At 60.0% G+C, this 16,491-nt stretch overlaps 2 protein-coding genes across 7 annotated transcripts in view; both read right to left on the minus strand.

Moving 5' to 3' along the window:
- The window catches only part of PPFIBP1 (PPFIA binding protein 1), an 80,468-nt gene extending 69,467 nt beyond the window's left edge, over positions 1-11,001 (minus strand). For all 6 annotated transcript variants that reach the window (XM_073544281.1, XM_073544278.1, XM_073544280.1 and 3 more), the window contains exon 1: positions 10,844-11,001. The gene's annotated coding sequence lies outside the window, so the exon portion shown is untranslated. The remainder of the gene's footprint in view (positions 1-10,843) is intronic.
- LOC141048580 (uncharacterized) lies at positions 6,785-16,234 on the minus strand. Its single transcript, XM_073544296.1, has 2 exons — positions 15,022-16,234; positions 6,785-6,897 (listed from the first exon to the last, which is right to left on the minus strand). The coding sequence occupies exons 1-2, from the start codon at positions 16,232-16,234 to the stop codon at positions 6,785-6,787; spliced, it is 1,326 nt and encodes a 441-aa protein (XP_073400397.1).
- Positions 16,235-16,491: the final 257 nt, after the last annotated feature.

Consider the following 16,491-nt stretch of genomic DNA (forward strand, 5'->3'; position numbering starts at 1 on the left):
TAGCGCTATATAAAAATAAAGATTATTATTTATTATTAAGAATATAACTACTATAATACTGCCCCCTATGTACAAGAATATAACTACTATAATACTGCTCCCTATGTACAAGAATATAACTACTATAATACTGCTCCTATGTACAAGAATATAACTACTATAATACTGCCCCCTATATACAGGAATATAACTACTATAATACTGCCCCTATGTACAAGAATATAACTACTATAATACTGCTCCTATGTACAAGAATATAACTACTATAATACTGCTCCTATGTACAAGAATATAACTACTATAATACTGCTCCTATGTACAAGAATATAACTACTATAATACTGCTCCTATGTACAAGAATATAACTACTATAATACTGCCCCTATGTACAAGAATATAACTACTATAATACTGCTCCTATGTACAAGAATATAACTACTATAATACTGCCCCTATGTACAAGAATATAACTACTATAATACTGCTCCTATGTACAAGAATATAACTACTATAATACTGCCCCCTATGTACAAGAATATAACTACTATAATACTGCTCCTATGTACAAGAATATAACTACTATAATACTGCTCCTATGTACAAGAATATAACTACTATAATACTGCCCCTATGTACAAGAATATAACTACTATAATACTGCCCCTATGTACAAGAATATAACTACTATAATACTGCCCCCTATGTACAAGAATATAACTACTATAATACTGCCCCTATGTACAAGAATATAACTACTATAATACTGCCCCCTATGTACAAGAATATAACTACTATAATACTGCCCCTATGTACAAGAATATAACTATAATACTGCCCCTATGTACAAGAATATAACTACTATAATACTGCTCCCTATGTACAAGAATATAACTACTATAATACTGTCCCCTATGTACAAGAATATAACTACTATAATACTGCCCCTATGTACTAGAATATAATTATTATAATACTGCTCCTATGTTCAGTGACCGTTCCGCCTCCTCTGTGTATATATATATATATATATATATATATATATATATATTCTCGGTGCAGCTCATCCTCCTCCTCTTTTCGGCTGATAACAGTTACCGTTTGTGTGAGAACAAGCCTCGCTTTCTTTTCCGCGGTGTTTCCTGCGGCTCATGTGACGCTCACACACTCCGCTGCGCACTGCAGCAGTTTATAGTTAGGGGGTTGCGGTGTTATAGGCTAATACTACGCTGTTTCCAAGACTCATGGATCATGAACAGAATTCCAGAATTACATGAAGACTGACACACTGTAGCCAAGGAATAAGAGAGGGGGATGTGAGTATACTGTGGGAAGCAAGGCTAACACTGTGGTCAGGATGGCGTCACTAATCCTTAAAGTGCCCCCTTAGCACATGTAGAGTTGGGCCAGACAGGTCTTCCTTCCCGTTACCCCTCCCCACCCCATATTCACGGCCCGTGTCACATCTGCCCAGCTCTTGTTTGTACACGTCAGCTGATACAACAAACACTCAAGTGTGAGGAAGTGGCCCTTTAAGAAAACAGACCAAACTTCAGAACCTGGATAGAAGAGGAAGCCGCAAAAGACAAGACTACAATGGATCATTTAAAGGGACAGATACGACAAAGAATAAACTAACCATGTCCTGAGTAGCTTCATATATACTTTAGTCTCCTCTTATCAGCCAGACTGATATATTTCTTAGCATTATCTTAAAGTCTACACTTGATTTTAGACTAAATCTTGGTTTGAAAGATTTAAAGGGGATCTTTAACTCGCCATAAACAAGTATTTTCTTTATCTGGTGTAAATGCCGCTGTTTTCGTGAAACCGGTAATGTTTTTCTTTTGTTCCTGCGCCTCTCCGTTCCTGAGATATGGCCTTCGCAAAAATGACTAGATTTATATACAGGGAAGCTAAGTGGGCGTGGCTATCAAGGAAGGTGGTCAGGACCACGCCCACAGGACTATTTATATACAGAAAAGAAAGCGTCGTATCTCAGGAACGCAGAGGCGCAAAAAGAAAATAAAAACAGCGCCGGACTCAGGAGGAAAGCGGCATTTATAACAGGTAGAAAAAAACAAACAGTTTTATGGCAAGTGGTAACGTCCCTTTAAATCAAGTTTTAGTTGTTTTATCTTCTCCAGTCACATTCAAAGCTGCTTTCAAAATTTGTCATTGCCTCCACCCCTAAAAAACAGATTAGCTCCTTCTATGTGATATAGGACAGCAGCTGAGAGATCGAGTCCTACGCTGACGTCTCCCACAATGCAATGGCGATTGTAAAACCGGCACAGCTTTAGCTGTGACTAGAGTACGTAATAAATAAACTAAGATCTATCATATTCCCCTAGGGAATAAAAACAGAATATACGATGACAAGTCAGACGCTTAATCTCCAATCATAGGAATCAGCTCACCATTGAAGGGAATTGCTCATAACGCAATTACCTAACATTTAAAGGGGCAGCGCGCCGTATGTCGTGCAGTGTATTAACATGCTCGACAATTATACAACCGGGACGAGATTTCAAAGAAAGCAAAAAGTCTAGAAAGTATCAGAAAGCGGATTAGGTCTTTGAAGATTAAGAAGGGGGGATCGCTCATTACAGGATCCTCGAGCTCGTCCTCCTCCCACCATCATTATCCCCATCGCTGGGGCTCGGGGAGTGGCCAGAATGGTGGTCACCCAGCTTTTCCAGGATCGGACACAGCTGCTGAGGTTCTGCGCTCGGTATAAATACCCGGGTGACTCGCTTTCCCCAAATAGTCGGGGTTATGTATATATAGAGCGCCGTCTATTCCGGGGCCGTCGCTGTCTGGTGTCCGGCGCAGCAGAAACAGCACGAGCGACAGATCACGCAGGGTCATAAACCTATAGCAACCCCCTAATATCCGCAGTCAACACTACATACAGCTGAGGGTTCGTTACAATAGGATCCGCGCTGTCGATGCGTTTAGATGGTGTTGACGCTGCTGATCCTCGGGGACGTATGGGTCAACAACGCCGACCCTCGGGAAGGAGGGGGATGGAGCGTCGATGACCCTCGGGGGGGGGGAAGGGGATGGGACTAAGGGTGAAGACACCGACCCTCATGGTGCGGGGGGGGGCAAAGGCACCGAAACTCAGGGGTGTGGAGTGTTGATGCAGCCAACCCTCGGGGAGGTAGGGGGGCGTGTGACGATGACCTTCGGGAGGACAAGATGATGATCCTCGGAGGTGGGCAGGACGGGGCGATGACCCTGGGGAGGTAGGGGGGCATGATTCAAGAAGGGGGGAAAGGGACGGGCGACGATGACCTTTGGTGGGGCAAAGCCACTGACCCTCGGGGAGGGTCTGTTTGAAGCCGCTTACCTTCGGGGAGGTAGGGGGCGTGAGCCTTAGGAGGGTCAACAACGCCAGAGGGGGGACAGAGTGACGATGACCCTCGGGGGGTGTGGGGACAGGGAGAAGTGGCGCCGCCGACCCTTGGGGGAGTGGACAAGATCACGACGCCGACTATGGGCCTTCATACAAATGACTGACCTTTTTGAGGCTTTTGGTGTAAAAATTCCTATGATCAATGTTTCCCTACGGGGAAAAAAATAAGTTTCATAAGTCGGGTATTGTGAGTGCGGTGCGCAGCTGACAGCAGTAGCTCGGGTGCGGACCCCCTGTAATCCACACCGGCGCTCAGTGCCCCCGCGGGTTGGGATATTTTTTCCTGCTCAGTTATTGAGTCTCCGGCAGGAATGACAAGGATTTTTCTGGAATGTAGCGGAGCGGACGCGACAACGAGGCACTGTTAACTGTTTAACGACCTCGCACCTAATGGCTTACTGTCAGATCAGCAGCTCGGCGTCGATGGGAGACGCAGGCGCAGCCGAGGGGAAAGAGAGGGGAGACGCAGGCGCAGCCGAGGGGAAAGAGAGGGGAGACGCAGGCGCAGCCGAGGGGAAAGAGAGGGGAGACGCAGGCGCAGCCGAGGGGAAAGAGAGGGGAGACGCAGGCGCAGCCGAGGGGAAAGAGAGGGGAGACGCAGGCGCAGCCGAGGGGAAAGAGGGGGGAGACGCAGGCGCAGCCGAGGGGAAAGAGAGGGGAGACGCAGGCGCAGCCGAGGGGAAAGAGAGGGGAGACGCAGGCGCAGCCGAGGGGAAAGAGAGGGGAGACGCAGGCGCAGCCGAGGGGAAAGAGAGGGGAGACGCAGGCGCAGCCGAGGGGAAAGAGAGGGGAGACGCAGGCGCAGCGGAGGGGAAAGAGGGGGGAGACGCAGGCGCAGCGGAGGGGAAAGAGGGGGGAGACGCAGGCGCAGCGGAGGGGAAAGAGAGGGGAGACGCAGGCGCAGCGGAGGGGAAAGAGAGGGGAGACGCAGGCGCAGCGGAGGGGAAAGAGAGGGGAGACGCAGGCGCAGCGGAGGGGAAAGAGAGGGGAGACGCAGGCGCAGCGGAGGGGAAAGAGAGGGGAGACGCAGGCGCAGCGGAGGGGAAAGAGAGGGGAGACGCAGGCGCAGCGGAGGGGAAAGAGAGGGGAGACGCAGGCGCAGCGGAGGGGAAAGAGAGGGGAGACGCAGGCGCAGCGGAGGGGAAAGAGAGGGGAGACGCAGGCGCAGCGGAGGGGAAAGAGAGGGGAGACGCAGGCGCAGCGGAGGGGAAAGAGAGGGGAGACGCAGGCGCAGCGGAGGGGAAAGAGAGGGGAGACGCAGGCGCAGCGGAGGGGAAAGAGAGGGGAGACGCAGGCGCAGCGGAGGGGAAAGAGAGGGGAGACGCAGGCGCAGCGGAGGGGAAAGAGAGGGGAGACGCAGGCGCAGCGGAGGGGAAAGAGAGGGGAGACGCAGGCGCAGCGGAGGGGAAAGAGAGGGGAGACGCAGGCGCAGCGGAGGGGAAAGAGAGGGGAGACGCAGGCGCAGCGGAGGGGAAAGAGAGGGGAGACGCAGGCGCAGCGGAGGGGAAAGAGAGGGGAGACGCAGGCGCAGCGGAGGGGAAAGAGAGGGGAGACGCAGGCGCAGCGGAGGGGAAAGAGAGGGGAGACGCAGGCGCAGCGGAGGGGAAAGAGAGGGGAGACGCAGGCGCAGCGGAGGGGAAAGAGAGGGGAGACGCAGGCGCAGCGGAGGGGAAAGAGAGGGGAGACGCAGGCGCAGCGGAGGGGAAAGAGAGGGGAGACGCAGGCGCAGCGGAGGGGAAAGAGAGGGGAGACGCAGGCGCAGCGGAGGGGAAAGAGAGGGGAGACGCAGGCGCAGCGGAGGGGAAAGAGAGGGGAGACGCAGGCGCAGCGGAGGGGAAAGAGAGGGGAGACGCAGGCGCAGCGGAGGGGAAAGAGAGGGGAGACGCAGGCGCAGCGGAGGGGAAAGAGAGGGGAGACGCAGGCGCAGCGGAGGGGAAAGAGAGGGGAGACGCAGGCGCAGCGGAGGGGAAAGAGAGGGGAGACGCAGGCGCAGCGGAGGGGAAAGAGAGGGGAGACGCAGGCGCAGCGGAGGGGAAAGAGAGGGGAGACGCAGGCGCAGCGGAGGGGAAAGAGAGGGGAGACGCAGGCGCAGCGGAGGGGAAAGAGAGGGGAGACGCAGGCGCAGCGGAGGGGAAAGAGAGGGGAGACGCAGGCGCAGCGGAGGGGAAAGAGAGGGGAGACGCAGGCGCAGCGGAGGGGAAAGAGAGGGGAGACGCAGGCGCAGCGGAGGGGAAAGAGAGGGGAGACGCAGGCGCAGCGGAGGGGAAAGAGAGGGGAGACGCAGGCGCAGCGGAGGGGAAAGAGAGGGGAGACGCAGGCGCAGCGGAGGGGAAAGAGAGGGGAGACGCAGGCGCAGCGGAGGGGAAAGAGAGGGGAGACGCAGGCGCAGCGGAGGGGAAAGAGAGGGGAGACGCAGGCGCAGCGGAGGGGAAAGAGAGGGGAGACGCAGGCGCAGCGGAGGGGAAAGAGAGGGGAGACGCAGGCGCAGCGGAGGGGAAAGAGAGGGGAGACGCAGGCGCAGCGGAGGGGAAAGAGAGGGGAGACGCAGGCGCACCGGAGGGGAAAGAGAGGGGAGACGCAGGCGCACCGGAGGGGAAAGAGAGGGGAGACGCAGGCGCACCCGAGGGGAAATCACAACAGCAAATCCCACTCAGAAAACACTGAAGAGGCAAAAGTGAGTTTAAAAAATAAAAATAAAAGGTAAATATTGAAAAAATATTTTTTTTTATGAACAAATAGAGAATTAGAAAACTTTTGGCCACAATTTTTTTTTTAGAAATCAAAATTTATTTTAGTGAAATATAAAAGTTTCCAACTTTTTAATTAATTAGAGAACTGAAAAACAAAAGTTTTGTCCGCCGATCATTGATCATGAAAGATCCTAAAGATCCTAAAAGTGACAGGGGATTGGTTACTTTAGCCATTCGCGCATTAAGGGCTTTCTCTGACTGTCCAGCTACGTGTTTGACACTCACGAGGATCCCTTTAAGTCCCCACTGTCCCGAGTCAACATATTAATCCTGACTGATCGCTGCGACCCCGCTACTGTTTATAAAGACAGCGCCATACATCCAGTAGTGGCAGTGTCCAGTATTGCAGCTCAAATATACATATTCACACAGTAGCAGTACCAGGCACAGCCACAGCAATACATGTGGCGCTGTGCCATGGTCAGTTCATTCAGATGATTGGTAACACTATTAGGAGGGAGTCAGACCTCCGCCGATCACTCCTATTACAGTACTAGAAAACCCCTATGGAAGGGTTAATGATAAGCTGCAAGAGCACTGTCCCTCAGAGGGCTTCATCATACTCCCGCTACCGCCCCTTTAAGAGCAGCATCATCTTCACCACTAGACTTTCCATTCACATAACACTTTCCTGCCTCACGGAGGAAGAGGAGCAGACGTCACTCACGCAGATAATCGGAGAGGAAACCGTGCGGCGCAGAAACCGGAGTCGGAAATTATTTCCCAAAACTGCACAGAAGCAAAAAAAGCCCCAACACTGTAGAGGGGGGGATAACACCGACACTTGGGGGGCAGGATGGCGGCGCCGACACTCGGGGGGGGGCAGGATGGCGGCGCCGACACTCGGGGGGGGGCAGGATGGCGGCGCCGACACTCGGGGGGGGGCAGGATGGCGGCGCCGACACTCGGGGGGGGGCAGGATGGCGGCGCCGACACTCGGGGGGGGGCAGGATGGCGGCGCCGACACTCGGGGGGGGGGCAGGATGGCGGCGCCGACACTCGGGGGGGGGGCAGGATGGCGGCGCCGACACTCGGGGGGGGGGCAGGATGATGGCGCCGACACTCGGGGGGGGGCAGGATGATGGCGCCGACACTCGGGGGGGGGCAGGATGATGGCGCCGACACTCGGGGGGGGCAGGATGATGGCGCCGACACTCGGGGGGGGCAGGATGATGGCGCCGACACTCGGGGGGGGCAGGATGATGGCGCCGACACTCGGGGGGGGCAGGATGATGGCGCCGACACTCGGGGGGGGCAGGATGATGGCGCCGACACTCGGGGGGGGCAGGATGATGGCGCCGACACTCGGGGGGGGCAGGATGATGGCGCCGACACTCGGGGGGGGCAGGATGATGGCGCCGACACTCGGGGGGGCAGGATGATGGCGCCGACACTCGGGGGGGCAGGATGATGGCGCCGACACTCGGGGGGGCAGGATGATGGCGCCGACACTCGGGGGGGAAGGATGATGGCGCCGACACTCGGGGGGGAAGGATGATGGCGCCGACACTCGGGGGGGAAGGATGATGGCGCCGACACTCGGGGGGGAAGGATGATGGCGCCGACACTCGGGGGGGAAGGATGATGGCGCCGACACTCGGGGGGGAAGGATGATGGCGCCGACACTCGGGGGGGAAGGATGATGGCGCCGACACTCGGGGGGGAAGGATGATGGCGCCGACACTCGGGGGGGAAGGATGATGGCGCCGACACTCGGGGGGGAAGGATGATGGCGCCGACACTCGGGGGGGAAGGATGATGGCGCCGACACTCGGGGGGGAAGGATGATGGCGCCGACACTCGGGGGGGAAGGATGATGGCGCCGACACTCGGGGGGGAAGGATGATGGCGCCGACACTCGGGGGGGAAGGATGATGGCGCCGACACTCGGGGGGGAAGGATGATGGCGCCGACACTCGGGGGGGAAGGATGATGGCGCCGACACTCGGGGGGGAAGGATGATGGCGCCGACACTCGGGGGGGAAGGATGATGGCGCCGACACTCGGGGGGGAAGGATGATGGCGCCGACACTCGGGGGGGAAGGATGATGGCGCCGACACTCGGGGGGGAAGGATGATGGCGCCGACACTCGGGGGGGAAGGATGATGGCGCCGACACTCGGGGGGGAAGGATGATGGCGCCGACACTCGGGGGGGAAGGATGATGGCGCCGACACTCGGGGGGGAAGGATGATGGCGCCGACACTCGGGGGGGAAGGATGATGGCGCCGACACTCGGGGGGGAAGGATGATGGCGCCGACACTCGGGGGGGAAGGATGATGGCGCCGACACTCGGGGGGGAAGGATGATGGCGCCGACACTCGGGGGGGAAGGATGATGGCGCCGACACTCGGGGGGGAAGGATGATGGCGCCGACACTCGGGGGGGAAGGATGATGGCGCCGACACTCGGGGGGGAAGGATGATGGCGCCGACACTCGGGGGGGAAGGATGATGGCGCCGACACTCGGGGGGGAAGGATGATGGCGCCGACACTCGGGGGGGAAGGATGATGGCGCCGACACTCGGGGGGGAAGGATGATGGCGCCGACACTCGGGGGGGAAGGATGATGGCGCCGACACTCGGGGGGGAAGGATGATGGCGCCGACACTCGGGGGGGAAGGATGATGGCGCCGACACTCGGGGGGGAAGGATGATGGCGCCGACACTCGGGGGGGAAGGATGATGGCGCCGACACTCGGGGGGGAAGGATGATGGCGCCGACACTCGGGGGGGCAGGATGATGGCGCCGACACTCGGGGGGGCAGGATGATGGCGCCGACACTCGGGGGGGCAGGATGATGGCGCCGACACTCGGGGGGGCAGGATGATGGCGCCGACACTCGGGGGGGCAGGATGATGGCGCTGACACTCGGGGGGGCAGGATGATGGCGCTGACACTCGGGGGGGCAGGATGATGGCGCTGACACTCGGGGGGGCAGGATGATGGCGCTGACACTCGGGGGGGCAGGATGATGGCGCTGACACTCGGGGGGGCAGGATGATGGCGCTGACACTCGGGGGGGCAGGATGATGGCGCTGACACTCGGGGGGGCAGGATGATGGCGCTGACACTCGGGGGGGCAGGATGATGGCGCTGACACTCGGGGGGGCAGGATGATGGCGCTGACACTCGGGGGGGCAGGATGATGGCGCTGACACTCGGGGGGGCAGGATGATGGCGCTGACACTCGGGGGGGCAGGATGATGGCGCTGACACTCGGGGGGGCAGGATGATGGCGCTGACACTCGGGGGGGCAGGATGATGGCGCTGACACTCGGGGGGGCAGGATGATGGCGCTGACACTCGGGGGGGCAGGATGATGGCGCTGACACTCGGGGGGGCAGGATGATGGCGCTGACACTCGGGGGGGCAGGATGATGGCGCTGACACTCGGGGGGGCAGGATGATGGCGCTGACACTCGGGGGGGCAGGATGATGGCGCTGACACTCGGGGGGGCAGGATGATGGCGCTGACACTCGGGGGGGCAGGATGATGGCGCTGACACTCGGGGGGGCAGGATGATGGCGCTGACACTCGGGGGGGCAGGATGATGGCGCTGACACTCGGGGGGGCAGGATGATGGCGCTGACACTCGGGGGGGCAGGATGATGGCGCTGACACTCGGGGGGGCAGGATGATGGCGCTGACACTCGGGGGGGCAGGATGATGGCGCTGACACTCGGGGGGGCAGGATGATGGCGCTGACACTCGGGGGGGCAGGATGATGGCGCTGACACTCGGGGGGGCAGGATGATGGCGCTGACACTCGGGGGGGCAGGATGATGGCGCTGACACTCGGGGGGGCAGGATGATGGCGCTGACACTCGGGGGGGCAGGATGATGGCGCTGACACTCGGGGGGGCAGGATGATGGCGCTGACACTCGGGGGGGCAGGATGATGGCGCTGACACTCGGGGGGGCAGGATGATGGCGCTGACACTCGGGGGGGCAGGATGATGGCGCTGACACTCGGGGGGGCAGGATGATGGCGCTGACACTCGGGGGGGCAGGATGATGGCGCTGACACTCGGGGGGGCAGGATGATGGCGCTGACACTCGGGGGGGCAGGATGATGGCGCTGACACTCGGGGGGGCAGGATGATGGCGCTGACACTCGGGGGGGCAGGATGATGGCGCTGACACTCGGGGGGGCAGGATGATGGCGCTGACACTCGGGGGGGCAGGATGATGGCGCTGACACTCGGGGGGGCAGGATGATGGCGCTGACAGTTGGGGGGGCCCCGTCTTGGACGCCTCAGTGATATACGGGGCACAGGGGAGTTGTAGTCGAACAATGATGGGGGCCGCTGTGGATTGGGGGGGTCCCCACATCCTGACTCCCCCTCTGCAGGATGATGGGGGTTGTGACCCCTGCAGGGCTGGAGGGGGGACCCCCTGCTGAGACCCCCAGGGCCTCCTGCCACCACCTCCAGCCGCCCCTGTGCCCCATTGTTCCGGCACCTCAGCAGTGGCCGCTGCGCGCAGCCTCAGTCCTTGCACTACAAGTCTCAGCACGCCCGCCCGCTGCACGCTGGGAGTTGTAGTAGTCAGTTACTCACACGCAGTGAGGAGCCCTCCGCGCGGGCCCGGACTCCGCTCACCGCCGGAGCACATGGCTGACAAGTTCCCGGAGCCTCCTCCCCGCTGCCGCCCACAGTCCCGGGGTTACCTGCCGCTGAGTCCCGGTCCCGCGCCGCCCGAGTCCCGGCGCCGCCGCTCCCCTCCTGCTCCGCCGGACCCCTCTGCCCAGACTGCCTGTGACGTCACCACGCCACGCCCTCACACCTCTCCAGCATGGGAGGGGCGGGGCTATGCACGACGCGGCCCGGGATTGGGTGAGGAGTCTGTCAATCTTCAAAAGTGACTTTTCCCAAATATCCAGAATGGGATGAGCCGGGAAACAGGAAGAGACAGAGGGGAGACAGAGACAGAGACCGAGGGGGAGAGACAGAGACCGAGGGGGAGACAGAGGGGAGACAGAGACCAAGGGGGAGACAGAGACCGAGGGGGAGAGTCAGAGGGGAGACAGAGACAGAGGGGAGAGACAGAGACCGAGGGGGAGAGACAGAGACCGAGGGGGAGAGTCAGAGGGGAGACAGAGACAGAGGGGGAGAGACAGAGACCGAGGGGGAGAGACAGAGACCGAGGGGGAGAGACAGAGACCGAAAGGGAGAGACAGAGACCGAGGGGGAGAGACAGAGACCGAGGGGGAGACAGAGACCGAAAGGGAGAGACAGAGACCGAGGGGGAGAGACAGAGACCGAGGGGGGAGACAGAGACCGAAAGGGAGAGACCGAGGGGGAGAGACAGAGACCGAGGGGGAGAGACAGAGACCGAGGGGGAGACAGAGACCGAAAGGGAGAGACAGAGGGGAGAGACAGAGACAGAGGGGAGAGACAGAGACCGAGGGGGAGAGACAGAGACCGAGGGGGAGAGACAGAGACCGAGGGGGGAGACAGAGACCGAAAGGGAGAGACCGAAAGGGAGAGACAGAGACCGAGGGGGAGAGACAGAGACCGAGGGGGAGACAGAGACCGAAAGGGAGAGACAGAGGGGAGAGACAGAGACAGAGGGGAGAGACAGAGACCGAGGGGGAGAGACAGAGACCGAGGGGGAGAGACAGAGACCGAAAGGGAGAGACAGAGACCAAGGGGGAGAGACAGAGACTGAGGGGGAGACAGAGACCGAAAGGGAGAGACAGAGACCGAGGGGGAGAGACAGAGACCGAGGGGGGAGACAGAGACCGAGGGGGAGAGACAGAGACCGAGGGGGAGAGACAGAGACCGAAAGGGAGAGACAGAGACCAAGGGGGAGAGACAGAGACCGAGGGGGAGAGACAGAGACCGAGGGGGAGACAGAGACCAAGGGAGAGACAGAGACTGAGGGGGAGAGACAGAGACTGAGGGGGAGAGACAGAGACTGAGGGGGAGAGACAGAGACCGAGGGGGAGAGACAGAGACCGAAAGGGAGAGACAGAGACCAAGGGGGAGAGACAGAGACTGAGGGGGAGACAGAGACCGAAAGGGAGAGACAGAGACCGAGGGGGAGAGACAGAGACCGAGGGGGGAGACAGAGACCGAAAGGGAGAGACAGAGGGGAGAGACAGAGACAGAGGGGAGAGACAGAGACCGAGGGGGAGAGACAGAGACCGAGGGGGAGAGACAGAGACCGAGGGGGAGAGACAGAGACCGAAAGGGAGAGACAGAGACCAAGGGGGAGAGACAGAGACTGAGGGGGAGACAGAGACCGAAAGGGAGAGACAGAGGCCGAGGGGGAGAGACAGAGACCGAGGGGGGAGACAGAGACCGAAAGGGAGAGACAGAGACCGAGGGGGAGACAGAGACCGAGGGGGAGAGTCAGACGGGAGACAGAGACAGAGGGGAGAGACAGAGACCGAGGGGGAGAGACAGAGACCGAGGGGGAGAGACAGAGACCGAGGGGGAGACAGAGGGGAGACAGAGACCGAATGGGGGAGACAGAGGCAGAGGGGAGAGACAGAGACCGAAAGGGAGACAGAGACAGAGGGGAGAGACAGAGACCGAGGGGGAGAGACAGAGACCGAAAGGGAGACAGAGACCGAGGGGGAGAGACAGAGACCGAGGGGGAGAGACAGAGACCGAGGGGGAGACAGAGACCAAGGGAGAGACAGAGACTGAGGGGGAGAGACAGAGACTGAGGGGGAGAGACAGAGACTGAGGGGGAGAGACAGAGACCGAGGGGGGGAGACAGAGACCGAGGGGGGGAGACAGAGACCGAAAGGGAGAGACAGAGGGGAGAGACAGAGACAGAGGGGAGAGACAGAGACCGAGGGGGAGAGACAGAGACCGAGGGGGAGAGACAGAGACCGAAAGGGAGAGACAGAGACCGAGGGGGAGAGACAGAGACCGAGGGGGGAGACAGAGACCGAGGGGGAGAGACAGAGACCGAGGGGGGAGACAGAGACCGAGGGGGGAGACAGAGACTGAGGGGGGGAGACAGAGACCGAGGGGGAGACAGAGACCGAAAGGGGGAGACAGAGACCGAAAGGGAGAGACAGAGGGGAGACAGAGACAGAGGGGGAGAGACAGAGACAGAGGGGGAGAGACAGAGACTGAGGGGGAGACAGAGACTGAGGGGGAGACAGAGACTGAGGGGGAGAGACAGAGACCAAGGGGGAGAGACAGAGACCGAGGGGGAGAGACAGAGACCGAGGGGGAGAGACAGAGACCGAGGGGGGAGACAGAGACTGAGGGGGGAGACAGAGACTGAGGGGGAGAGACAGAGACTGAGGGGGAGAGACAGAGACCGAGGGGGAGACAGAGACCGAAAGGGAGAGACAGAGGGGAGACAGAGACAGAGGGGGAGAGACAGAGACCGAGGGGGAGACAGAGACCGAAAGGGAGAGACAGAGACCGAGGGGGAGACAGAGACCGAAAGGGAGAGACAGAGGGGAGACAGAGACAGAGGGGAGAGACAGAGACCGAAAGGGAGAGACAGAGGGGAGACAGAGACAGAGGGGAGAGACAGAGACCGAAAGGGAGAGACAGAGGGGAGACAGAGACCGAGGGGGAGACAGAGACAGAGGGGAGAGACAGAGACAGAGGGGAGAGACAGAGACTGAGGGGGAGAGACAGACCGAAAGGGAGAGACAGAGACAGAGGGGAGAGACAGAGACAGAGGGGAGAGACAGAGACAGGGGAGAGACAGAGACCGAGGGGAAGAGACAGAGACTGAGGGGGAGAGACAGAGACTGAGGGGGAGAGACAGAGACCGAGGGGGGGAGACAGAGACCGAAAGGGAGAGACAGAGGGGAGAGACAGAGACAGAGGGGAGAGACAGAGACCGAGGGGGAGAGACAGAGACCGAGGGGGGAGACAGAGACCGAAAGGGAGAGACAGAGACCGAGGGGGAGAGACAGAGACCGAGGGGGGAGACAGAGACCGAGGGGGGAGACAGAGACTGAGGGGGGGAGACAGAGACCGAGGGGGAGACAGAGACCGAAAGGGGGAGACAGAGACCGAAAGGGAGAGACAGAGGGGAGACAGAGACAGAGGGGGAGAGACAGAGACAGAGGGGGAGAGACAGAGACTGAGGGGGAGACAGAGACTGAGGGGGAGACAGAGACTGAGGGGGAGAGACAGAGACCGAGGGGGAGAGACAGAGACCGAGGGGGAGAGACAGAGACCGAGGGGGAGAGACAGAGACCGAGGGGGGAGACAGAGACTGAGGGGGGAGACAGAGACTGAGGGGGAGAGACAGAGACTGAGGGGGAGAGACAGAGACCGAGGGGGAGACAGAGACCGAAAGGGAGAGACAGAGGGGAGACAGAGGGGGAGAGACAGAGACCGAGGGGGAGACAGAGACCGAAAGGGAGAGACAGAGACCGAGGGGGAGACAGAGACCGAAAGGGAGAGACAGAGACAGAGGGGAGAGACAGAGACAGAGGGGGAGACAGAGACCGAAAGGGAGAGACAGAGACCGAGGGGGAGACAGAGACCGAAAGGGGGAGACAGAGACCGAAAGGGAGAGACAGAGGGGAGACAGAGACAGAGGGGGAGAGACAGAGACCGAGGGGGAGACAGAGACCGAGGGGGAGACAGAGACAGAGGGGAGAGACAGAGACAGAGGGGAGAGACAGAGACTGAGGGGGAGAGACAGACCGAAAGGGAGAGACAGAGACAGAGGGGAGAGACAGAGACAGAGGGGAGAGACAGAGACAGGGGAGAGACAGAGACCGAGGGGAAGAGACAGAGACTGAGGGGGAGAGACAGAGACTGAGGGGAGACAGAAGGGGAGAGACAGAGACCGAGGGGGAGAGAGACAGAGACCGAGGGGGGGAGACAGAGACCGAGGGGGGGAGACAGAGACCGAGGGGGAGAGACAGAGACCGAGGGGGAGAGAGAGGGGGAGACAGGGACCGAGGGGGAGACAGAGGCTGAGAGGGAGACAGAGACCAAGGGGGACACGGGGACCGAGGGGGACACGAGGACCGAGGGGGAGACAGAGACCGAGGGGGAGACAGAGACTGAGAGGGAGACAGAGACCAAGGGGGACACGGGGACCGAGGGGGAGACAGAGACCGAGGGGGAGACAGGGACCGAGGGGGAGACAGAGACTGAGAGGGAGACAGAGACCAAGGGGGACACGGGGACCGAGGTGGAGACAGGGACTGAGAGGGAGACAGAGACCAAGGGGGACACGGGGACCGAGGGGGAGACAGAGACCGAGGGGGAGATAGGGACCGAGGGGGAGACAGAGACTGAGAGGGAGACAGAGACCAAGGGGGACACGGGACCGAGGGGGAGACAGAGACCGAGGGGGGGAGACAGAGACCGAGGGGGAGAGACAGAGACCGAGGGGGAGAGAGAGGGGGAGACAGGGACCGAGGGGGAGACAGAGGCTGAGAGGGAGACAGAGACCAAGGGGGACACGGGGACCGAGGGGGACACGAGGACCGAGGGGGAGACAGAGACCGAGGGGGAGACAGAGACTGAGAGGGAGACAGAGACCAAGGGGGACACGGGACCGAGGGGGAGACAGAGACCGAGGGGGAGACAGGGACCGAGGGGGAGACGGGGACAGAGGGGGACACGGGGACCGAGGGGGAGACAGAGACCGAGGGGGACACGGGGACCGAGGGCGAGACAGAGACCGAGGGCGAGACAGAGACCGAGGGCGAGACAGAGACCGAGGGGGAGACAGAGACTGAGGGGGAGACAGAGACCGAGGGGGAGAGACAGAGGGGAGACAGAGACCGAGGGGGAGAGAGACAGAGACTGAGGGGGAGTGACAGAGGCCGAGGAGGGGGAGTGACAGAGGCCGAGGGGGAGAGACAGAGACCGAGAGGGAGAGACAGAGACCGAGGGGGAGAGACAGAGACCGAGGGGGAGAGACAGAGACCGAGGGGGAGAGACAGAGACCGAGGGGGGGGAGACAAAGACCGAGGAAGAGACCGAGGAGGAGACCGAGGCGGAGAGACAGAGACCGAGGCGGAGAGACAGAGACCGAGGGGGAGAGACAGAGACCGAGGGGGAGAGACAGAGACCGAGGGGAAGAGACAGAGACCGAGGGGGAGAGACATAGACCGAGGGGGAGAGACAGAGACCGAGGGGGAGAGACAGAGACCGAGCGGAAGAGACAGAGACCGAGGGGGAGAGACATAGACCGAGGGGGAGACAGAACCGAGGGGGAGAGACAGAGACCGAGGGGTAGAGACAGAGACCGAGGGGGAGACAGAGGGGAGACAGAGACCGAAAGGGAGACAGAGACAGAGGGGAGAGACAGAGACCGAGGGGGAGAGACAGAGACCGAAAGGGAGACAGAGGCCGAGGGGGAGAG

Source organism: Dendrobates tinctorius, unplaced genomic scaffold (assembly GCF_039654945.1).
Source record: "Dendrobates tinctorius isolate UK_male_01 unplaced genomic scaffold, ASM3965494v1 ptg000136l, whole genome shotgun sequence".
Lineage (NCBI taxonomy): Eukaryota > Metazoa > Chordata > Amphibia > Anura > Dendrobatidae > Dendrobates > Dendrobates tinctorius.